The sequence below is a fragment of the Ogataea angusta genome (assembly GCF_019207475.1).
Source record: "Ogataea angusta isolate 61-244 chromosome Unknown 61-244_NODE_1_length_1302399_cov_90.877568, whole genome shotgun sequence".
NCBI classification, from domain to species: domain Eukaryota; kingdom Fungi; phylum Ascomycota; class Pichiomycetes; order Pichiales; family Pichiaceae; genus Ogataea; species Ogataea angusta.
The window spans coordinates 755,665-777,018 of NW_025065215.1; the positions used below are offsets into that span (position 1 = coordinate 755,665).

Consider the following 21,354-nt stretch of genomic DNA (forward strand, 5'->3'; position numbering starts at 1 on the left):
ACTCCTTTCAAGACGAAAATTTTGTGGTACATGCCCAAACAAGGGGGAACCTACATTTATAAAGAATCGACATTTCCATATTTCGAGATATCTGCCGTTTCTTCCTAGTTGTCTGAAGAGCAGTGTTTAGCGTGGTCAATTACTTTTGTTTTCCAAAGTCCCCAATTGTCTTTCTTTTCGACACCACCGTTGCAACCTACACATCCAAGGGGGAAACAAAGACAAAACGACCGACTTTTGCCTCAATTCAACGCTAGTTCCAGAACAAGTTTGATATACATGCTATACAGCGCATCTAGCAATTGAACACGCATCGAATCTACTTTAAGGGTTTGAAACCAGATAGGTCACATTTGAAGATCGTTTTTTCAATCACTGTTCAGCAGGCCTGATCTATAAGAGGATCTTGTATCCAGAAGCCAAACTCACCATCCAATATGCGACACAGAACATATGGCCCACCAAGAAGAACCCATGCCCAACAATATCCCTCGAGACTCGAGGCAATTGAGAACCGCAGAAACAGAGTCGTGGCAAACGAGTACCTCGCAAGCATCAGCGCTCATTTGCAGACTCTGGAAAACAGCTCTCAGGCCAGTGCGGCCATGATTGACCTCCAGCCAGAGGTGAAATGGTTCATGAGACCGTACCTGGTCAACTTCATAATACAAATGCACGCGTCGCTCAAATTGAAGCCACAGACGCTGTTCCTGTGCTGGAACATAATAGACAGATACTGCGCCAAACGCATTGCGTTTAAGCAGCATTACCAGCTCATCGGATGCACCGCTCTGTGGATCGCGGCCAAGTACGAGGATAAAAAGTCCAGGGTGCCTACCGTGTCCGAATTGAGTCTCATGTGCTCCAACGTGTACGACGAAAGCATGTTCAAAGAGATGGAGATCCACATTCTCAGCACGCTGGGCTGGTCGATTGGCCACACCTCGCTCGAGGACATTCTCCAGCTGTCCATCAAATTCTGCGACCACGACGGCAAAGAAACCCTTGCCAAGCCGCTAGACCAGTACAAGTCAAACTCGCCAACCGTGAGCGCCATCTTGGCCATCAGCAGATATCTTTGTGAGCTGTCGCTGTACGAGCGCAACTACCTCAACTACAAGACTTCCATGATAGGCATTGCAGCGCACTTGATGGCCTGCTCGATGCTCAAGCTCGAGACAGGTTCCAGTTGGCTCGAGTCTGTCTATGTTCAGTACCAGAGCAGCAAATTCCGGACAAAGTCTAAACAACAGCTGCCGACGCCGGTGACTCCATCCAAGAGCTTCAAATATTTTAACGACGACACGAGTGATATTCACGATGCAGACATGGACCACTTCCAGTCCACAGAAAGCATCAACAACGCATATGGTCCATTCATCAACGGATTCGAAGGATTGGAAACAATCTCTCAGCTCCGCCAGCTCTCGCTCATGCTTCTTAAATCGCTACTCAACCCTGCAGAAGTTTTGATCGAGAAGTACTCGCAACTCGGGGTGATCACAGTGATCAAGAACTTTGTCACCGAAAATCACCTCGAACATCTACAACACAGCAAGGAACTGGACGACATCGAAAACCTATCTCCAGCAACGGCAGACGAGCTCTCGAACTTGTTGCTCAATCTCGAGCACTACCCAGAGCTGACGCAGCTGCCTCGGCCACAGGCTCAATTTGCGCAAATATATCATTCTCCAACTCTCAACAAGTCGACCTCATCACCATTCAACTCGCCTTCCAAATTCTCCTCGTTCAGTTCCGTTTCGTCGCAAACGACGTGTGATTCCTCTTACGAAGAGCTGGCTCAACGAAAGATGTATTACCAAAATGCCGGCATGCCGAGATACCCAGATTCGTCGCCGATTCTCAACACCCCTCAATAACTGCACAAATATAATGGCACATGATATTTTAAAATTATAGATCGCTCGCGTTCTTTTCTATCTTCATGTCGGTGATCACGATCGACGATTCGTCCGACTCCTTTTTCTCTGGCTCTGTTTCCTTGATTCCCTCTTGCTCGGCCGGTTGCTCGTTTTCTGAGTCGTACTCGCTCTTGTACTCTGTAGGAGAGATGGATCTGGAACCAAACACAAACCTGTCCATGAATTTTTTTCGTTTCGGCAGAGGATTCGTCGGCGAGTGCGCTGGAGACTGAGACGGTGATTTATACGGTGGGCCTGCACTGTATGAGGAAGCTATGAATTCCGGCTCAAGGTACGTATCTCTGGTTATGATGATGTAGACGAGTAGCAGGATGATTATGCCGAGATTCAGATAGTTCAGTTTCTTCTGGAAGCTGAGAGAGTCCGCGAATCTGGCAAATTTAGAGTCTGTCTCGAGAAGCAAGTGCTGGAACTTGCTGTTTTGATAATTGAAGAGATTCTCGAAATTAAATGCCAGTTCTGTGTTCAGCAGCCGGAAGTTGCCGATTTGGTTAAGGATTGTTTGGTTCAAATGGTCTATGAGCGTGCTGAACCGCTTATTTTGGCGGGTTTCCAGGTTTTCGAACGCGTTCGACAGAATCTTGGACTGCTCCTCAATGTATAGCAGAGAGAGCGTTGCGTTGGACTCGAGCAGCGAGATTCTCTTGATGATGTTCTTGTAGATCGACTCCTGTGTTCCTGTGGTCTGCGTGGTCTTCGGTCTTGTTTCTGATGGCGAGTCGCCTGCCTCGCACAGCTCCTGCTGATGCTCCTTGAGAAATCTGTCCAGTCCCAAATACGGAGTGATTTTGCAGTTATCGTCGTCTGTAGACCCATTCAGGGAGAAAACAATCTCGTTCAGAGACAAATTGAAAGACGGTGTTTCGTAAAAATCCGCAGGAACCAACTCAGGCTGCTCCCTCTCAATTTCGTTCTCCTTGACCTCTTCCTTATCCTCCTCTTTGAGCTGCTCTATCATTGTCTTTCCGTGGACTTGCACAGACGAAATCGGACAGTAGAATTCGTCGCCGTAGTACGAGAGGACCTCAATCTTCAGAAACTTTGCCCAGATTAGTGGATTTTCCACCTTGAACATCTGCAGTTTCCGTATATTCTCTGCCTTGAATTCTCCCAACGACTGCCATGTCGTAGCCGGGTACCGGTCGCTCACGGAAAACCGAACGTCCTTGAACATGGACGAGAAAAACTCGTAATTTCCCAGCAGCACCTCCTCGACCAGTATATCCTCACACAGCTCGATGATTACGTACTTATTTTTCGCCTTGCACTCGTTCAGTAAATAGGAGTCTTTGTTTTCGTTGAGAATGGCGTTGGCGCCTTTTGCCTCCGCATTGGTCTTGACAATTGTGGCGGCACAGTCGAACGACGCAAAATTGAACCTTTCGTTGTAGACCTTTCCTGTATCCTCTTTTGGTTCCGGGCCTCCAAACATTGAGATTTCGATCTCCATCTCCTCGCCGATGGAGCCTTCAAGCTCGTCGCCGGACGTCTGTTCTGGTCTTTTTTTCGTGATCTGCGACTCGTCGACCTTCTTCTTCTTCCACTCTTCAAAGGTCAGGAAGTACGACTTTTCTTCGTTAGTGAGGCTGGACTCGTTGGCGTCGAGCGAGTCTGTGAGGTTCTGAAGGTCCAACTCTACCCTGGACTCATTCAGCGCCGCCGCCGCTGAAGAGCTGCTATCTGCCAGCACGGCCGTAGAGTACAAACAAATGCTCCACCAGAGCCAGAGCATTGCAGGATTTATTTATTTTATTTTATTTTATTTTATTTTATTTATTTCAGCTTATTTTTTTCGCCTTATATATCTTGTTCACTTCTATGTCTCTCAAATTCTGCACTGTCTGTGCCTCGAACAACAACAGGTAAGTTTCAGCTGCCTCCAGTCTAACGCTCAGATCCATGGAGGCCCACAAGGTGCTGAAGGACGCCGGGTACACCGTGAGGTCGTACGGAACGGGAACCTCGGTGAGACTGCCCGGTCCCACGATCGACCAGCCCAACGTGTTTGAATTCGGCACGCCGTACACGAAAATCCTTGAAAAGCTCAACACGCAGGATCTGAAAATACACAAAGCCAACGGAGTGTTGGACATGACCAAGCGGAACATCAGCATCAAAAAGGCCCCCGAAAGATGGCCATATTATAACCAGCCGCCTCAGCGATTGCCGCCAAGCGAGTACCCCGAGTTTGAAAATGAGCTGGACTTCCAGGTCGTGATAACGTGCGAGGAGAGGTGCTTTGATTCGGTGGTGGAAGACTTTTTCAGCAGAAACTACTTCGAGCCAAGCCAGACACAACAGCCGGTGCACTGTTTCAACGTCGAGATCCGCGACGAGCACAGAAGCGCGCTGACAGGAGCTCAGGCCATTCTCGATCTTGCGCGAATGTTGTCGGACGCCCATGCCAAGAGTCTACAGGATTTCAGCGCGCCCCCGTTCGAGGACAAAATTCCAGACATCATCACGGAGTGGCAGCAGAACCACCCCGCGACACCTCTTCTGTACGCGCTGTGCTACCATTAGCCAAAGTGACCATTCTCTATTTGTCTACAACACAACGCCCGTTCACAAACACCTTTCTCACGTTACGGTCGTCACCGTTGAAAATCCACTTGTCGATCAGGTCCAGGAACTTCCCGCGCGACTCCTCGGGACTCAGCAAACCCCACCTCGGATTCTGGAACTCAAACGTGTCGACCGGCGAGCCCTCGCAGTCCAGCTGGATCAGCTGCGCGTCGAACTTGTACCCGACCCTGAACAGCCCCAGCTTCACGTTCAAATTCAACACCTCTGCACCACCAACCGTGGCGAGGTAGAGCACGTCGTGGGTGCTGAGCTTTTCGAAGTCGTTTTCCGACTTCATCACCAGGTGGTTCGACACCAGCAGGGCGTGTTTGGCCACCTGGAGAATCGACGGCGTGAACCCGCCCGAGCAGTCTGTTCCCAGACTCACTTTGACGTTGCTATTCAGCAGCCATCTGATCCTGGCCTCTCCAGACGTGATGGACGAGTTGGACGTGGGGCAATGCGACACACCGCAGCCTGTCTGTGCAAGGAGGTCTTTTTCGCGCTCCGACAGGTGGATGCAGTGGGCCAGGATCGTTTTCGGGCCCAGCAGCCCAGACCTGTAATAAATATCTGTGTACGAATCGAAACCGGGAAACAATTCCTTGGCCACCTCGACCTCCCGTTTATTTTCCGAGAGGTGTGTCTGGCAGTGGTAGTTGTGGGACTTGCGCAGCTCTCCCAGCCACTTCATCAGTTTCTCTGTGCACGAGGGCGCGAACCGGGGCGTGAGAACTGGCCGCACAAAATTGCCCGAGGGGTCTCGTTTTTCAATGTGCTCGATCACGCTCAGCTGCGACGCCTTGCTCTCCTCGAACGTCTCGATGTAGTGGTCCGGCGAGTTTTGGTTCATGCAGACCTTGCCGATCAGCGCTCTCTGGCCGCGCATGAGGGCCAGGTCCGCAAGCAGGTTGGTTGCGTCTGTGTGGATCGTTGCGTAGTACGCTGCCGCGGTCGTGCCGTTGCAGAGCGTTCTGTCGATCACCTTGTTGTAGATGCTGCTGGCCCTTGTGAGGTCTCTGAAGGACGACTCCAGCGGGAACGTGTACTTCTCGAGCCAGTCCAGCAGTGTGGAGTCGCCGAAGATACCGTTGTTCGGGAACTGGGGAGCATGGATGTGGGTGTCGATGAAGCCAGGCACGAAAAACTTGGTTTCCGAGTCAGCAACGTCGACGAAACGCACCTCGTGCAGCTCCAAGCCGGTGAATTTCAGAGTGTAGGAGGTGTAGTCGGCGCAACCTTCCTTGACGAAAACTATAGTCCCGTCCTGGTCAACTCCAACGGCACAGTGCGTGAGCACCTGCAGAGTGCCGAGCGACGGGGTCTGGACAAACGTCCCGAAGTAGCAGGTGAACTTTATCGGGGCAAGACAGCGCGTGGCCACCACTGGGGGAAACTGATGTTGAGTCATGATCATATGGATAACTGCCCTGCACTTTTATACTTTCCGGGGAAAATCCCCGGCGTGATAATCACAGATAGCTGCCGCGGCCCAGAAATATATCTCCGCGGAGACTGATAATTTGCGACATCGTCGCGTCGCTCTTCCTCGGCAACAGAACATGTGCTGCGTTTTTCTCGTCCAGAGCGCGCGTACAGCCGCGCGTACGGCCCGCTCCGTGTTCTGTCCCGGCACCGTCCAGCGCCGGACACGGGAAAGCGCAGTGGGCCCTGTAAGTCCCGTGGCAATGCAGAACACGCGGAATCTGTGCAACGTGGTGAATTCGCAGAACTGGCTCGAATTGGCGGCACAGCGGATCCGCAATCTCGTTCCACAGGCCACATCCACAGAAAGTCCAGGCCGACACCCAAATTATCTGTAAACTTGAATCAAAAATTGCTCGATGGCTGCCACCACTGGCAAGTTCTGTGTTTTCTGTAGCAGGCCAAAACACTATATAAACAGGCCCTAATCCCTCGGTAGCACTCCACTACACTCCTAGATCACCATGGTTGCCATCAACAAGATTTTCTGTGCGTCCCTGCTCGTTGCCGGCCCAGCATTTGCTGCTGCCTTGCCTGAAGCCCAGGCCCAAGCCGACCTCTCCAAATACAAGGATAAGCTCGGAAAATTGAAGGAGAAGTTTAAGGGCGGCAAAGACGAGGACTGCGACAGCTCCACTAAGACCACCCTGGAGACCTCTACCACGTCTGACTGCGACACTGCCACCAAGACCACCGAGATCATCACCTCCACCTCGTCCTCGTCCTCCGACTGCGACACCGCAACCAAGACGACTGAGTCGTCCAGCTCTGTCACTTCGACTTCGGACTGCGACACTGCTACCAAGACCCTTATTTAAATATACTCTCTATACGCTCTCTAGTTTTGTCTGTTTGTACGAGAGAATAGCTACCAAAAAATATCTGCTGAGTAATAAATAAAATAATCTCTCGACGTGTATTTTCTACCAATCAATTTTCGTCAAAAAAAAATTAACAAATCCGAATAACCATGGTCAACGTAAGTATTTCCACCGTTCTGGTCCTCTAACCCGCCAGTACGTCAAGAGCCTCAAATTCAAGAAGGTGCCTCACGTCGGCGGCCTCACTCCGTACTTGCTGCTCGGTTACGCCCCAAGTCTCGCTCTCTGGGGAGGTGCCACTGTTGCTGCCATCTTCACCTTTACCGAGCACTGGCCATTGTTCCAGGACACTTTCTACAAGAAACTTCCAGTCATGGGTAAGCTCTGGATCAAGGATGTCGACCCACAGGACTTGCCACAGTGAATAGACCAAAATATATTATACAATGTGTTACTACTCAAGGTTCACTCGTCGTCGTTATTGCAGCCCACAACGCCCCATCGGACTCCAGTCACCGCGTGCAGCCTGTCGAGGATGTCGTGGATTGGCGTCAGCAGGCCGAATTCCTTGTTTTCGCCGTCGTACGAGTGCAGCATCCCGATGACTCCCAGCCCGGTCTCTGGGCCCGCAGACATCAGATTCCCGAGGATGGTGGTGAACATTGACCGTCTGCCGGCAGCGGGAGCACGCAGGCTCGACAGTTTCGTCAGAATGAACGCTCCCGAGTCGCCGCCGGCCGCGAACTGTTTTTTGGACCCGGCAATAACGAATTCCGACGTTCTGAGCGTTCCGTCGGACCAGTAGATCATTTTCTGGCCATTCAGACGGCCGTCGGTGTAGCCCGTAGTAGCTCCGACCTTGAACACGTCCAGCCCGGCGTGTTTGAGTGTCGAGAAATCTTTAGAGCTTTCCAAGTCGACGGTCTCCCTGACGGACAAATTGGAGAACATGAGCGACGGGTCGTGTTTGTTGAGCTCCAGATCCTCCCCAAGGAAGTTGATAAACTTCTTGGAGTGGTCGGAGATCTTCACAATGGCGATATCCGAAAGTCTGTCGTCCACCACCAGTCGTTCTCCCCAGATCAGCTGGCCGAGCGATTGCGGTGGCAGGTTGCGTTTGACGATCTTCTTCTTGACCCGCACCTCGCTCACTGGGTAGGCTTCGTCTAGTTGTTTGATTGCCGCGTCGTATGCCTGGTACTCCTCTGAGTGCGGCTCGTATTTTAGTCTTTCGCTGGCGAGAGCATTTTTGTACAAATTGATCAGAACAGGCGACGGAACAGACACATATGGATAGTTCTCGCCCGCGTTGATGGTCTCGTTCAGTATCACGTGCGCACAGGTGAGGCCAAACAGCGAGTTGGCGTATTTCTGGAGGCGCTGGTTCTGGTTGTTTTTGGGGATCTTGGGGTACAAATAGCCAGCGAGCGTGCCTGACAATTTGAGCGAGCTGTTGCAAGCGATGGGCATGGAAATCGGGACGTATCCTGAATCCGGGTCGAGCGTGCGGAACGGGGCATGGAAGGTGGACGCGGCAGGCTTGATTTCGTTTTTCTGCGCGACAAAGTGCAGGTCGGCGGTGCTGGCACAGAAATAGCGAATTATTTCAGTGTGCTCGTTTGTGAGCGTCGGGAAGCCAAACACAAACGTGACAACGCTGAGGTTTTCGTGGACGAAGCCGCGCAGCACTGGTGCAATGAAGGAGCCGTCTTGGTCCGAAAGGAGACTGTCCTTGGATTTTTGCACCAGAAGCTGCATCATGCGGCCTATTTTTTGTTCGCTCTCCAACGGCCGCGACGAGCTACCAACGGGGAAGTTTTGAGGAGCCATCAGCGAGACGTAGTTCTCGAGCTCCTGTGGCGGCTTCTCGACCACTTTCAGCTGGACCAGAAGATCGTGTAGATTTTTAAGCACCAGCGCTTTCGAGTTGTCGTACACCTCTATCACGAGCAGATTGTCCACGAGAAAAAGAACGTTTTTAATGAGTTGCGCCAGACCAGGAGACGAGGCTGTTGAAAACTGGTGTGGGGGCAAACATGCCAGATAGTTGAGTTGGGCGATCGCGGCGCTGGTTTGCTTGATGCTTTCGCTAATTTCGATGGAAGCTTTTGTTAGATTGAGCACCGATTGTGACACCCGCATTAACGTGTTGGAGACTGTTTGTGCCAGCGTTCGCAGCTGTTTTTCCAGCGCACCCTCCAGCAAGTCAAGCTCTTTTCCTGAGACTTGAGACGGCATAGTCGTATCTCGGCTCGTGCCGCTAGCTTCCTTCGGCCGTCGAAGCGATGCCACGGTACCGACTTCCTCCGTTTCGTCATCAAACTCTTCCTCGTTAAGCACTCGAAGAGGTTTACCTACTGATGTGAAGGTGGGATGTTTCTGGGCGCCGTGGGAGCTCTGCTGTGAGGAAGATCTCGTGGAGACGGTGTTTTTTGAACTGAACAGGGAGTTTGTGTTGGAGTTGAAGGAGTACTGGAAAGTCTTTGTGTCGTCGAAGTTGACGGACTCCGAGTCGCTCAGTTTCTTGGAAGATGCCAGCGAGCCGCCCGAGTGGACGCTGGCGGCGTCGTCGTCGTCTTTGCGTCTAAATAATTTCAACGGCATACAAAGTTAAAAATGCGTGATTGATATTAAATATAAAAAGCCATGAAAAAAAAATAGATATTAATGAGTCTGATATTCAAACGAGATGCTTCGTTCTTTGGCAATTTGGGAGACAGCGTCTCGAAAATAGTGCCGAAACCGCACCGGTTTTTCAAGGTGACCAAACCGTTTGGCTTCGAAAAGCCTCCAGTGCACTTGAGAGACCTACCGCGAAAGAAATGGCTCACAAAAGAAAACCTCAACGTGCCCAAGAGAATCTGGGATTTCTACTTCGACGGGATCACAAGACGAACGCGAGTCGACAAGATCCAGAAAGAGCTCGCGTACGGAGGCATGTACGACTTCCATGTGTACATGAAGACCAAGGGCCGGCTGTTTGAGGCTCCTATGTCGTATTTCAAGAGAGACAAGTCGCTTTTTTTCCCTAATTTCCAGGCTCGCACGCTGCGCGAGCAGAACGTCGAACTGATGGACGTGCTCAAACAGGCCAAGGTGACGGTGCTCAAGGTGTACTCTGCCGACTCGGGCAAAGAGATGGTGGCCGACTACTTCAAGATCCCCAACTCGGACGACAGCTACCTGTCCAAGACAGGCATCGACGAATTCCACAAGACGTTCCCACAATCGCAGATCGTGGAGCTGTTGCTGAGCGAGAAGTGGTCGAACCATTTCGTCCACACATACGTGACCCCACGCAAGCTCAGAGCCGAGATCCCAGACTCGCAGCACGACAAATTTCTTGTTGCGCTCCGAGACGCGGTTCTGTCGCGCGAGGACCGCGAAAAACTGCTCATGACAAACACATATGCCGGATACGTGTATCTGATCGACGACTCGTTCCGGATCCGCTGGGTCGGGTGCGGCCAGCCGGAGGAGAAAGAGGTCCAGGGGCTGTGGAAAGCGCTCAAAGGACTGGAGAAAGAGACCGGGCGCAAACTGGTCAAAACTAGATAACCGCTGCATGTAAATAAAACACTGGAATTCCACACACTCTCCCTGTCCATGGGCCCCACATCCTCGCTATATTGCAAGTATGCAGTCAGTCTGGACGGAATAAAATACTTCTACACTACGCTGCCACCCAGGCACCTGGCAAAGTTCCCCAGCAAGCTCCGATGGCTCTATTTCAGAGCGGTGAAAAGACCGCTGCTGCTGTTGCTGGAGTATCTGCTTGTCACGCGGACCCGCACTTGCCAAAGCGTCTCATTGCTCATGATTCCATTACTGGACAGAAATTCAGGCGACTCAAGCGCTCTCATTGATTTGCAACATCGCTCGTGATCACCTCGCCGGCCATGACGTGGGCCGAGTTCTGCGATTCTCCCAGCTTGGACGTGCCCTTTTCTTTGTACGTGGATACGGCAGGAATGTTGGCCTTGATGCGCGTGACGTTTGTGCCGTACGCGCGTGGCTCGAGGCGGATCAGAGTGTGCAAGGGAATCGACATCCACGGCGACTTTTCCTGCGGGGAATTCATGAAATAGGCATAGATACATCTCAACACCGCCTGGTGCGTGATCACAAGAACGTTCTCCTGGTTCTCCAGTTCCATGATGATAGGCTCCAGCCGCTGGATCACGTCTCTGTAGGACTCGCCTCCTCTGTAGCGGTACTCGAACTTGTTTTCGTCACGTGCTGCAAAATCCTCAGGGAACCTCTGCGCGATCTCCTCGTATGTCAGGCCGTCGCACGATCCAGCGTCAAGCTCGTCCAGCGCTTTCCACTGTTTCTTGGGATTTGGGAGAAACTGGGCTGTCTGCTGCGTTCTCCTCAAGGTCGAGGTCCAGACCTCGAGCTTGTCGTGGTTGGGAACGTATTTCTCAACCAGATCTTTTAGCCTCCGTGCGTACTTCATTCCCCGCTCACTCAGGTCTGCGTCGCCCCCGATCTTCCCTTCGAGGTTGTACTGCGACTCGCCGTGACGCGACAGCCATATGTAGCGCGGTTTGATGTGCAAATTCATGATATAGTACGCGATTCTGCTCTCCAGGTAGCTCTCGATCTTGTTGATGATGATCTGCGAGTTGACGTTGATCAGCTTGATGAAGCTCAGCTCTTTTTCGTCCACCAGGTCCATCGGCTCGTAGTGCGTCTCGTAGTACTTGATTTTCGTGAGGATGTCTTCCAACGCATAGCCGGGCGGCTTGCCGGCATAATCTGGGGAGGTCGAGTTGATGTCCATAATGTTCGACTTGACGATCGCCTCGTCGTCGCAGAAGCTTTCCAGAAACAGCGGCTCCACCCTGTTGTCTCTCAGGATCTGCGCGACCATTGCTCGTTTCCGCTTGGTGACGTTGGAGCCGTCCAGAATAGCCACACATCCCTCCTCCTCGTTCATCCACTTGATGACGTCTTTGATCGCATCAATGTTGGCCTGTTCACGGATCACCTTGCTTTCCTCGTTGTTTGGGTTGAAAAAGTCTGCAGAAGGCTGTTCTCTGTACTCCTCTCGACGGTAGGAAGAGACGTTGAACACCCTTGTCTTGATGGATAGCCAGGACAAGTACCGCACAATCTTGTGCGAGATAAACGACTTGCCACGAGCAGGCAGGCCGACCATCACCACGCACACACGCAGGTTGTCAACGTGCGAAACAGTGTAGAGGGGCATTGGAGAGGGAAAAGGAGAGAGCCGAAAATAAATAAATAGTCGAAAAAATATCAACCACAAGACAATTAATTATTGTTCAGGTCATCGCGCTTTGAATTTCATATTGACGGCTGCTAGTTGCTGAATCTGTGTGATTATGACTACTCCGCTGCTGGATGTGCTCCGTGATCTGAAAGTCGGACTCAAAGACGATAATGTCTGGCTCGATCCAACCACCAAGACATCCACTCCTCCGCCTCCGGTGTCTGAAGAAGGTGTTCTCGCTGATATCAAGAAGACTTACCTTTCGCCCACCAACGAATTGCCATGGGATCTACTGGATAAATTCCAACAGGTGCCAGAAGTTGACGCTCAGGACAGAGAACGGTTCTACCGTTCCATGGTGACGATTCCTCCAACACTCAAACGAACCACTGTTCGTTTCCAGCGAAGCGGTATCGGGGGATCCATCGTTTCCTACAAGGAGACTTTTGACCGCACCATTTTGGAGTCTGGCAACTCTGCCGTGACGTCGTTGTCTGTCAAACGGAAATTTGGAGGTAAGGACGACGCAATCAAAGGAAATTCTGGCTTCTTGCCTTTTCAGCCTGGAGGACTAACCGCCAACGAGGAGCCTAAGGACTCTACAAAATTTCTTCACAGAGACGAACACGGACTGCTGGACATTCCGCAGGGCCTGAGTCGCGGTTTAGCACTAAAGGACGGCGTGCACACAGATCTAACAGAGCTGGAACAAAAGCAGGTGAACGACGAGCCGTATGCGGTCCAAGATCAAGAGCCAGAGGTTATTGAAGAGGCCGATGTGGAAGACGAAATCTCAAAGTTCATCCCTGCCAGTATGCTCACCAGGCCGTCGAAAAGAAAGCCTGTTCTTCCACCCAAACGCGAGTGGGCCCATGTTGTGGATGTAAACCATGCGATTCCCAATTTTGACGAGCTTGTCCCCAATCCAGCGCGAACCTGGCCTTTTGAGCTGGATACTTTCCAGAAAGAGGCCGTCTACCATCTCGAAAAAAACGATTCTGTCTTTGTGGCCGCCCATACCTCGGCTGGTAAGACTGTTGTTGCCGAGTATGCCATTGCGCTGGCGAACAGAAACATGACTAAAACGATCTACACGTCGCCTATCAAGGCACTGAGCAACCAAAAATTCAGAGACTTCAAAGAGAGCTTTGACGACGTCGATGTGGGAGTGATCACCGGTGACGTCCAAATCAACCCCGAGGCTAACTGTCTGATTATGACGACCGAGATTCTGCGTTCCATGCTTTATAGAGGCGCAGATCTGATTAGAGATGTGGAGTTTGTCATTTTCGACGAGGTCCACTACGTCAACGATATTGAGAGAGGAGTGGTTTGGGAAGAAGTCATCATTATGCTCCCCGATCATATCAAGGTGGTGTTGCTCTCTGCCACCGTCCCAAATACCTATGAGTTTGCTTCTTGGGTGGGACGTACCAGACAGAAAGACATTTACGTTATCTCGACTTCCAAGCGGCCTGTGCCGTTGGAAATATTTGTGTGGGCCAAGGACGATATTTTCAAGCTGATTGACGCTAATGGATCTTTCCAGCAAAAGAATTTCAGACTGCACGAGGACAAGCTTCTCAAAAAGAAGGATGCTCCTGAGGGTAACGCCAAGGGGAAGGGTGCTGCTGTTGTTCGCGGCGGAGCACGAGGTGGTGCAAGAGGCGGCCGTGGAGGAGCTCGTGGAGGCTCATCCATGTCGGGAAGAATGTTCAAAAGAGACGGCCCAAACAAAAACTCGTGGCACAATCTGGTGACGTTCCTGCAGAAGAAAGACCTGATGCCGGCAGTCATCTTTGTGTTTTCCAAAAAACGCTGTGAAGAATACGCAGACACGTTGCGAGGAGTGAATTTCTGTACTGCTAAAGAGGCGTCGCAAATCCATATGTTCATTGACAAAGCTGTTTCCAGGCTCAAGAAGGAAGACCGAGAGCTGCCTCAGATCCTCAAAGTCCGTGAAATGCTGTCTCGGGGTATTGCTGTTCATCACGGTGGTCTTTTGCCAATTGTAAAGGAGATCATTGAAATCCTGTTCTCCAAGACCCTTATCAAGGTCCTTTTCGCAACAGAGACTTTTGCCATGGGACTAAATCTTCCCACAAGAACCGTTGTTTTCAGCGAATTGCGCAAGCACGACGGAACAGGGTACAGGAATCTGCTTCCTGGTGAATTCACGCAAATGTCTGGCCGTGCTGGTCGTCGTGGACTCGATAGCACGGGTACTGTGATTGTGATGGCTTACAACCAACCGCTTGAGGAATTTGCATTCAAAGAGGTGACCATGGGCACAGCTACGAAGCTGTCGTCAAAATTCAGACTCACATACAATATGATCTTGAACTTGCTTCGTATAGAGGCCTTGAGAGTGGAGGAGATGATCAAGAGATCTTTTGGTGAAAATACGACTCAATCGCTGTTGCCTGAACACGAAATCGAAATTGCCAAGCTTGAGAAGCAGCTCAAGGATCTGAAAAAACAAAACATCTCTGATGAAGACAACGCTAAACTTGACCTATTCTACAATACGATGGAGGAAATGAAAGAGCAATATGGCGATCTTGTCCAGGAGAGTATGAAGTTGCTGTACTATCAAAAGAGACTCAAGGTTGGTCGTCTTGTTGTTTACCGTGACCGTGACACAAACCAGTCCTATCCTGCTGTGACGGCCAGATGGAGCAACGGTGACGACAAAATCACTCTTTTGACTCTGGACGTTCAGCAAAGCTCTAAGAACCAGTTCAATTGCGTCTATACGACCAATTTTGGCCAGCCATATGTGGCAAAGTTCTTTAGCAAGTGGAAAGCGGGCTCTAATTTCAAATTTATCGACGTTCCTCTCAGCGACATTGAGTTTGTTGGTGCATACTCCGTGCGATCGTACATCAATGGCATCATCAACAAGGACCCTAAAAGCATCAGTGATTTCAAGACTGAAGTGGGCCAGCTTCTGCGCTACCAACGTAAATGGGGAGAGCTGGACTGGACGGCATTCCAGAATCCAAATATGATTGAGATTCTGACACGTATTGATGAGCTGCGGGACACGGTGATGAACTGTTTTGCTGACGAGAACTTTGACTCGCTTGTCGAAGCAGAGTATCCAACATTCATGAACCGCAAGAACATTGAAAAACGAATAGAATCGCTGAAAAGTCTGATGAGCGAGGAGAACCTAGAGCTTTTGCCAGACTACGAGCAACGTTTGGAAGTGTTGAAGCAGCTTGGTTTTGTTAATGACCAGCTGACGGTCACACTAAAAGGACGTGTTGCCTGTGAAATTAATTTCGGTTTTGAATTGATTGTCACAGAACTGGTGTTCGAAAACATCTTGGGAACTTTCACTAGCGAAGAGATTGTCGCTCTGCTTTCGTGCTTTGTTTATGATGGAAAGCGGGGAAACGACGAGGGCCCAGCCCCTCTGTGCACGCCACGTCTGGAAAGCGGTAAAGACAAGATCGTGGAAATCGTGGAGCAGGTGATGAAGGTGTCCAACGAGAATAAGATCATATTGACGGCAGAAGAAGAGCAGTTCCTTGAAAATAACCGGTTTGGCTTGGTGAACGTCGTGTACGAATGGGCTAGAGGACAGTCGTTCAAGGACATCATGGAACTGAGCAACGACGAAAACGAAGCGGAAGGAACTATCGTCCGCGTCATCACCAGATTAGATGAAGTGTGTCGCGTGGTGATGAATTGTGCGCTTATCGTGGGTGACTCTGAACTACACATGAAAATGGGCGAGGCTCAGGAAAAGATCAAACGAGACATCGTTTTCTGTGCTTCGCTGTATTTATAGATGGAACATTAGGTACGTAAAATTACACTTTTCACTTTCTCTTGAGACTGCGCGGCTTCGTGACGCCTGCCGGCCGCACCGTCTTGGCCCCGTCGAGCGTCTTGAGTGGCTTGACCGACCCTTTACCCTTGTTTAGTCGCAGAGCAGGTTTCGTACTCGCCAAGTTAGGACCTGCCTCGACCACGACCGACACCACCGTTTCTCCGCGCAAAATCACCAATCCCAATAACCGTTTTTCTTCGTTGATCCCTGATTCGTCCGCCTCAAGGGCCTTTTGCTCCCGAAGCTGCTTCTGAGACCGCTTTGTCAGTCTAAACTCCTCTGCATCTGCTAAAACTAGGTTCATGTGCGAGTCGAAAGATAAAAGCGTTCCGGCAAACTGTGAGGTGTCCAGTGTGGTCACCCTTACACGGAAGTTTATGAGATTCGCCTGGCGTTAGTAGCTCAGCTGATTTGACTTACCAATTTAGGCTTCTTGGGCAGTTGTCCAATGGCCATAATATGTATCTTTCCAACTTTTTTTATGTGCTTATGTCAGCGCAGACTTGTATATTTTTCTGTCGCAAAAATAAAACCAAAACAAAACATAAAAGTAAACAAAACGTTCTTTACACCGTTTCTCCAAAGGAATATAAACAGCGCTGGAATCGGCTTTTTTCGCGTCTATCATGTCTGAATACCATTTGGAGTCGTCGGTTCCGAGGAAAAGGCAGTCCTTCTCAACCAATTTCAGTCAACAGCAAACGGGCCAGTATTTTAATGGAACATCAAACATCCTCTCAGCTTTGGACACGAATATCCCAACAGCTTCCTCCATGAAGCGCAAAAGACTCAGTTTACTGCCCAAGAATGTCAACATTGGTGCCCCGCGGCTGCTGAATCAGCCTAGTGCTCAAAAGAGACAGAGCTCGTTTGGGCTTTCGCAACACGCTCCCAGCGTGCAAGATCTGGTGCAAAGATCCATTACCAGAACAGGAATTCCTGCCCCTGCAAGCGTGAACAGACGCAGATCTTTGGCCCAGCATCAACTTCCTCCATCGTCCAATGGCAGGCTGTTTGAAAACTCCGTGGTGAATACTCCTGGTGCTAATTACATGACACCGACTCAACCCAGAGACCCACGCCCACTAAGGGACCGCAATTTCCAACTCAAGATGCAACAGGAACTGTACGCATTTCTGTCCACCAACAAATTCGACATAGAGATGAAACACCCCTTAACCAACAAGACTTTGAAAAACCCTACACAGAAAGATTTCGTGCTCATGTTCCAATGGCTATACAAAAAAATCGATCCCGGGTACAAGTTTCTGCGTTCCATTGAGCAAGAAGTGTATTCTCTGTTGAAATTCTTGGAGTATCCGTATTTGGACACTATAAACAAATCACAAATTAGTGCAGTGGGTGGCTCGAACTGGCATATTTTTCTGGGTATGCTTTACTGGATGCGTCAGCTTGTTGGTGAAAGCCTTGATCTCGACAGCGTTGAGCTGGACAATTTCCAGGAAGCACAAAATCTGCCTCAGAACAACTCGTTCCTGTATGATGATTCCATTAATGACTCTGTTGTCATGAAAGAGCAGGATCTCGTGGATAAACTTTTCACCAAGTATGCTCTGAAATCATACAAATCGTATATGTCTACCGGTGGCTCGAACTTCGACCAGTATTTCAAAGAAATGGAGAAGGAATACCACGGATTCTTGAAAGAGGTAACTCAGAGATTACATTCTATCGAGGAGGAAAACAATGAGCTTAACATGAAAGTGGAAAGTCTTTCTACTCAGGAGGAGAAAATGCGTGCTAATCACGAAAAATCAAGGTTGTTAGAGCTTGACGTCTCTCGCTACCAAGCGTTCATTGATGCCCAGATGCAGAAGAAACTGAAATGGCCTACCACTATCATGAAGATCGAAAAAGATATTGAAACGATCAAGGAAAAGCTTGCAAAATCTGAGGAGGCCAAATCCCAAATTCTTTCGAACCTTGGTTCCAAAAACTTCACCGTTCAGACCATAGAGATGATGCACAGAGAGCGCGCCCAACTGGCAAAAGATATCGATTCCGTGGTGGACAAAAGCAATTCGGTTCAAAAGACTGTCAACGAGAAATTTATGAGTTTGAGAAAAGCCTACGAAGGATTAGAGAAGCTGATCGACTCGTACAATTCTTACATGTACAACCTGCTTCATTTAATCACGTTCAAGGAACTACCACAGATAACCATCACCGGATTCACTGAGGAAGTGATAAATGATGACTCGAAACTTGGTAGAAAACCGGACGAGATCATTCCTCAACTCAAAGAATTGAACATTAGAACTAGCCTCACCGTGTTGAAGTATGATTTGGTGGAAGCTCACCGTAAGAACCAGGACACCTTGATCAAACTGCATGAACAGCTTGATAACCAACAGCAGGAGCTGACGGCCAAAGAGTATGCAATCCACGACTTGGAGTCTGAGCTCGCCAGCTTCCAAGCGATCGACAAGGACACAAAAGAGCAACTGGAATACGAGCTCTCGACCAAGGATGCCGAAGTGGAGGCGGACCAAAGCACAATCAGAAATCTACAAAAGAGGATGCTGGCTGACCGCAAGGCAGTGGAAGCCAGACATTTTAAAGCCAAGGCAGAGCTTGACAAGTTTAAGAGCGATCTGAAGTACCAATACTTTTCATTTTTCCATAGAATTGGAGACTGTATGAACCAAACTCTGAACTTCAAGAACGATATCACCGCCAGCTTGGAATCGATGAACACCAAGATCGTGAACGAGTACCAAGAGCACATCGAACTGAGCAAACTCAAATACGTGTGAATTAATAAATTGTATATTAGCGAAAATGGCGATCGACTTATTGATTCTGCTTCTTTCTCTTGTTCTTTTTGTAATAGTTTCTCTGGAAGAATGGGTGGTGCGCAACTTCCTTGGCCTTGCTCTTGGAGTATTCAACGTAAGCCATGTCTTCACCCCCGGCCAGACCGGCCAGCGATCCTTGGTTCTTCACTGCCCTGGAGGTATTCTTCAGTTTCTTCGAGACTCCGTTTCCAACAAGGTTTTCGGAATCTTCACCCAATTCAATGCCTGCCACGTCTTCGTTCTTCAGCAAGACCTCCTGAAGAAGTTCACGGCGTTCTTTGGCTGTTGAGTATGCGAGGTTCGGCAAATTCTCCATTCCGTGAAGATGCGTGATGATTTTGAATGCGTAACCCTGGTCAACCAAGAACGCCTGTCGTTTGGTCGAGTAATACATTTCCTGAGTGTCTTTGGAAACAAGACTGTAGAAGAATGCGTTGAAACCTTCGTCGTTTCTGCGTTTAGCACGCAAAATTCTGCCCAACCGCTGGGCCTCTTGTCTTCTGGAACCGTAGTGAGACGAGATTTGGATCAGGCAAGTGGCTTCGGGCAGGTCAATAGACGTGTCTCCGACTTTCGACAGGAAAATCGTGTTGACCTGATCGTTGTACTGGAAATTTTGTAGAATGTTCATTCTTTCTTGTTGCGGCGTGGAACCGTAAATGAACGGTTTTCCAAGCTTGAGGGCGTATTCCTGCAGAGCGTAGACATTATCTGAGAAAACAATTATTTTGTCTCCACGTTTTTCGTGGTAATGGATCAAGAACTGACAGGCCTGGAACTTTGTCGGGTTCATGATGTAGAGTAGCATTCTTTTGCGCGCACTTTCTCTCAGATACTCTTGGTAGAACTCTGAGGTCATGGGACACCAAACCTCCGCACACTGGACGTTGGCAATGTGTCCTTTTTGCGAAAGCTCCATCCAGTTGGCCTCGTAGAGCTTTGGACCAATGAGGAAGTTCAAATCGGAAATCTTCTCGTCCTCACGGACCAGCGTTGCCGTGAGACCCAGTTTTGCATGCGCAGCAATGGTCGTAACAACTCTCCGGAACATGGCAGCGGGAACGACGTGCACCTCGTCCAGAATGATGAATCCCCATTCACGAGACGTGAGGAAGTCCATCACTTTCTGGGCATCGTAAGAACGGTTTCTGGTATTGGCAACCATGGAATATGTCGAAACCACCAGCCCTGCGTCTCCTGAAAACATCTCCTTGTTTTCAGAGGTGAACACGGCAACGTTTTCAGGCTGGATCGTGCACCATTGTAGAAATTGCTGTCTCCATTGCATCACAGAAACAGAGGACGTACAGAGCACAATGACCGACTTACGGATTGTACAGGCCGCCGTGATTCCGACCAGAGTCTTTCCGGCTCCACAGGGAAGCACAATGATTCCAGACCTTGCACGTCCGTTACCAAACATCTTACTCAGCGACTTCTCCTGGTAAGGTCTTATTTGAGTAGAAGGTTTGAGGTCGATCTCCAAATCGGGGTTCTGGGTATCGTTCCTGAAATCATACTCTTCCAACATCGGGTAGTCGATTTCCTGACACCGTTTTTTGACAATCTCAACAGACTCGTGCGCAATCTCAAACGAGTGCACCGTGTCGTCGTCTTCTTCTTCTCCTGCGTCGCCAATCACCGTGGCGAATATGTCTTCTAAATTTTCGTCCTGAGCACCGTTCTCGGCTGCAAGCGGCTGCTCCTCTGTTTTGATCTGTTTGTCCTTTTTCTCCTGTTCTCGTTTCTTGCTTTCCTCTGTTCCTGGAATCACCAGGTCGCCCTTTTGCGCGGGCTTGGTGATCACCAAACCGTCACTCATCGTCACCGTCGTTTCGCTGCTTTGGATCCGCAACTTTCCAATCACCTCGTCTTTCAGAAGCATCTGCAGAATATCGGCCTGCGGACTCTCCACGAAATACCTGTTGTGCTTCAAAACGAGCTTCACTTTACCGTACGAAACGGTGGCCTGCTTGATGAAGTTGACAACAGAGGACGCCAGCGGGACCTTTGACAGCCGGCTCAAAACAGAAATAATGTCGTCTGTTTCGAGTCCAACGGAAACTGCCGCATACAGCGAATGCGTGGTGATCCTGTACTCGTGGATGAAACTTGGACGACTCACGGGCTCTGCAATGGTCACCAAAAAATCCTGCGCCTGTTCTGAAAGAGGAGACAGCCCTTCCAAGAAGATTTTGCCGTCGAGCGGACTGATCCATATAGGTCTGGCCGCATGATCTGGTTTGAGTTTCAAGTACGAGAAATCCGCCTTTCCAAAGACGGCAGAAACGGAATCGGGCACAAAGTCTGGCGGCCGCGCCATCGAGATAGTCACAAGCTCGGAGTCGTCGAATTTGGTGTCCTTTGCTGTCTTCTCTATATTGCGTATTGCCTCCTTAGCGTCATTTGCCTTCTGTTCCAGTTGCAAATTCCTCTTCTTTGACCGCACAGCTTGTTTACTCAGCTCATAGTCCGAGCCGGACGAGTACGAGTCATCCGAGTCAAATATGTCGTCCTCGTCGTAAATCTCAGACTCGGTTGCCATTAGTAATAGATATGATTTAAATATCTTTTTTTTTAGGTGCAACACAGCCTTATACTTTAAAATATTAATTTTTGACGGAGCAGCTACTTGTGT

At 49.7% G+C, this 21,354-nt stretch overlaps 12 protein-coding genes across 12 annotated transcripts; 6 read left to right on the top strand and 6 right to left on the bottom strand.

Moving 5' to 3' along the window:
• Positions 1 to 437: 437 nt before the first annotated feature.
• On the top strand, positions 438 to 1,883 carry KL928_000471 (uncharacterized protein; the record flags this gene model as incomplete). The annotated part of the gene is made up of 1 exon (XM_043205438.1): positions 438 to 1,883. The coding sequence occupies one exon, from the start codon at positions 438 to 440 to the stop codon at positions 1,881 to 1,883; it is 1,446 nt and encodes a 481-aa protein (XP_043062366.1).
• A 34-nt stretch (positions 1,884 to 1,917) lies between these two features.
• KL928_000472 (uncharacterized protein) lies at positions 1,918 to 3,678 on the bottom strand (the record flags this gene model as incomplete). The annotated part of the gene is made up of 1 exon (XM_043205449.1): positions 1,918 to 3,678. The coding sequence occupies one exon, from the start codon at positions 3,676 to 3,678 to the stop codon at positions 1,918 to 1,920; it is 1,761 nt and encodes a 586-aa protein (XP_043062367.1).
• Positions 3,679 to 3,845: 167 nt separating this feature from the next.
• On the top strand, positions 3,846 to 4,469 carry KL928_000473 (uncharacterized protein; the record flags this gene model as incomplete). The annotated part of the gene is made up of 1 exon (XM_043205460.1): positions 3,846 to 4,469. One exon carries the CDS (start codon positions 3,846 to 3,848, stop codon positions 4,467 to 4,469), a length of 624 nt encoding a protein of 207 aa, XP_043062368.1.
• Positions 4,470 to 4,485: 16 nt separating this feature from the next.
• Positions 4,486 to 6,296, bottom strand: KL928_000474 (uncharacterized protein; the record flags this gene model as incomplete). Its single annotated transcript, XM_043205471.1, has 2 exons — positions 4,486 to 5,811; positions 6,042 to 6,296. 2 exons carry the CDS (start codon positions 6,294 to 6,296, stop codon positions 4,486 to 4,488), a joined length of 1,581 nt encoding a protein of 526 aa, XP_043062369.1.
• Positions 6,297 to 6,460: 164 nt separating this feature from the next.
• On the top strand, positions 6,461 to 7,241 carry KL928_000475 (uncharacterized protein; the record flags this gene model as incomplete). The annotated part of the gene is made up of 2 exons (XM_043205482.1): positions 6,461 to 6,756; positions 7,025 to 7,241. 2 exons carry the CDS (start codon positions 6,461 to 6,463, stop codon positions 7,239 to 7,241), a joined length of 513 nt encoding a protein of 170 aa, XP_043062370.1.
• Positions 7,242 to 7,282: 41 nt separating this feature from the next.
• KL928_000476 (uncharacterized protein) lies at positions 7,283 to 9,421 on the bottom strand (the record flags this gene model as incomplete). The annotated part of the gene is made up of 1 exon (XM_043205493.1): positions 7,283 to 9,421. The coding sequence occupies one exon, from the start codon at positions 9,419 to 9,421 to the stop codon at positions 7,283 to 7,285; it is 2,139 nt and encodes a 712-aa protein (XP_043062371.1).
• A 63-nt stretch (positions 9,422 to 9,484) lies between these two features.
• On the top strand, positions 9,485 to 10,375 carry KL928_000477 (uncharacterized protein; the record flags this gene model as incomplete). Its single annotated transcript, XM_043205504.1, has 1 exon — positions 9,485 to 10,375. One exon carries the CDS (start codon positions 9,485 to 9,487, stop codon positions 10,373 to 10,375), a length of 891 nt encoding a protein of 296 aa, XP_043062372.1.
• A 301-nt stretch (positions 10,376 to 10,676) lies between these two features.
• Positions 10,677 to 11,981, bottom strand: KL928_000478 (uncharacterized protein; the record flags this gene model as incomplete). The annotated part of the gene is made up of 1 exon (XM_043205515.1): positions 10,677 to 11,981. One exon carries the CDS (start codon positions 11,979 to 11,981, stop codon positions 10,677 to 10,679), a length of 1,305 nt encoding a protein of 434 aa, XP_043062373.1.
• Positions 11,982 to 12,168: 187 nt separating this feature from the next.
• KL928_000479 (uncharacterized protein) lies at positions 12,169 to 15,855 on the top strand (the record flags this gene model as incomplete). The annotated part of the gene is made up of 1 exon (XM_043205526.1): positions 12,169 to 15,855. One exon carries the CDS (start codon positions 12,169 to 12,171, stop codon positions 15,853 to 15,855), a length of 3,687 nt encoding a protein of 1,228 aa, XP_043062374.1.
• A 31-nt stretch (positions 15,856 to 15,886) lies between these two features.
• Positions 15,887 to 16,201, bottom strand: KL928_000480 (uncharacterized protein; the record flags this gene model as incomplete). Its single annotated transcript, XM_043205538.1, has 1 exon — positions 15,887 to 16,201. One exon carries the CDS (start codon positions 16,199 to 16,201, stop codon positions 15,887 to 15,889), a length of 315 nt encoding a protein of 104 aa, XP_043062375.1.
• Positions 16,202 to 16,523: 322 nt separating this feature from the next.
• KL928_000481 (uncharacterized protein) lies at positions 16,524 to 18,674 on the top strand (the record flags this gene model as incomplete). The annotated part of the gene is made up of 1 exon (XM_043205549.1): positions 16,524 to 18,674. One exon carries the CDS (start codon positions 16,524 to 16,526, stop codon positions 18,672 to 18,674), a length of 2,151 nt encoding a protein of 716 aa, XP_043062376.1.
• A 37-nt stretch (positions 18,675 to 18,711) lies between these two features.
• KL928_000482 (uncharacterized protein) lies at positions 18,712 to 21,261 on the bottom strand (the record flags this gene model as incomplete). Its single annotated transcript, XM_043205560.1, has 1 exon — positions 18,712 to 21,261. One exon carries the CDS (start codon positions 21,259 to 21,261, stop codon positions 18,712 to 18,714), a length of 2,550 nt encoding a protein of 849 aa, XP_043062377.1.
• Between the last annotated feature and the right edge of the window lie 93 nt (positions 21,262 to 21,354).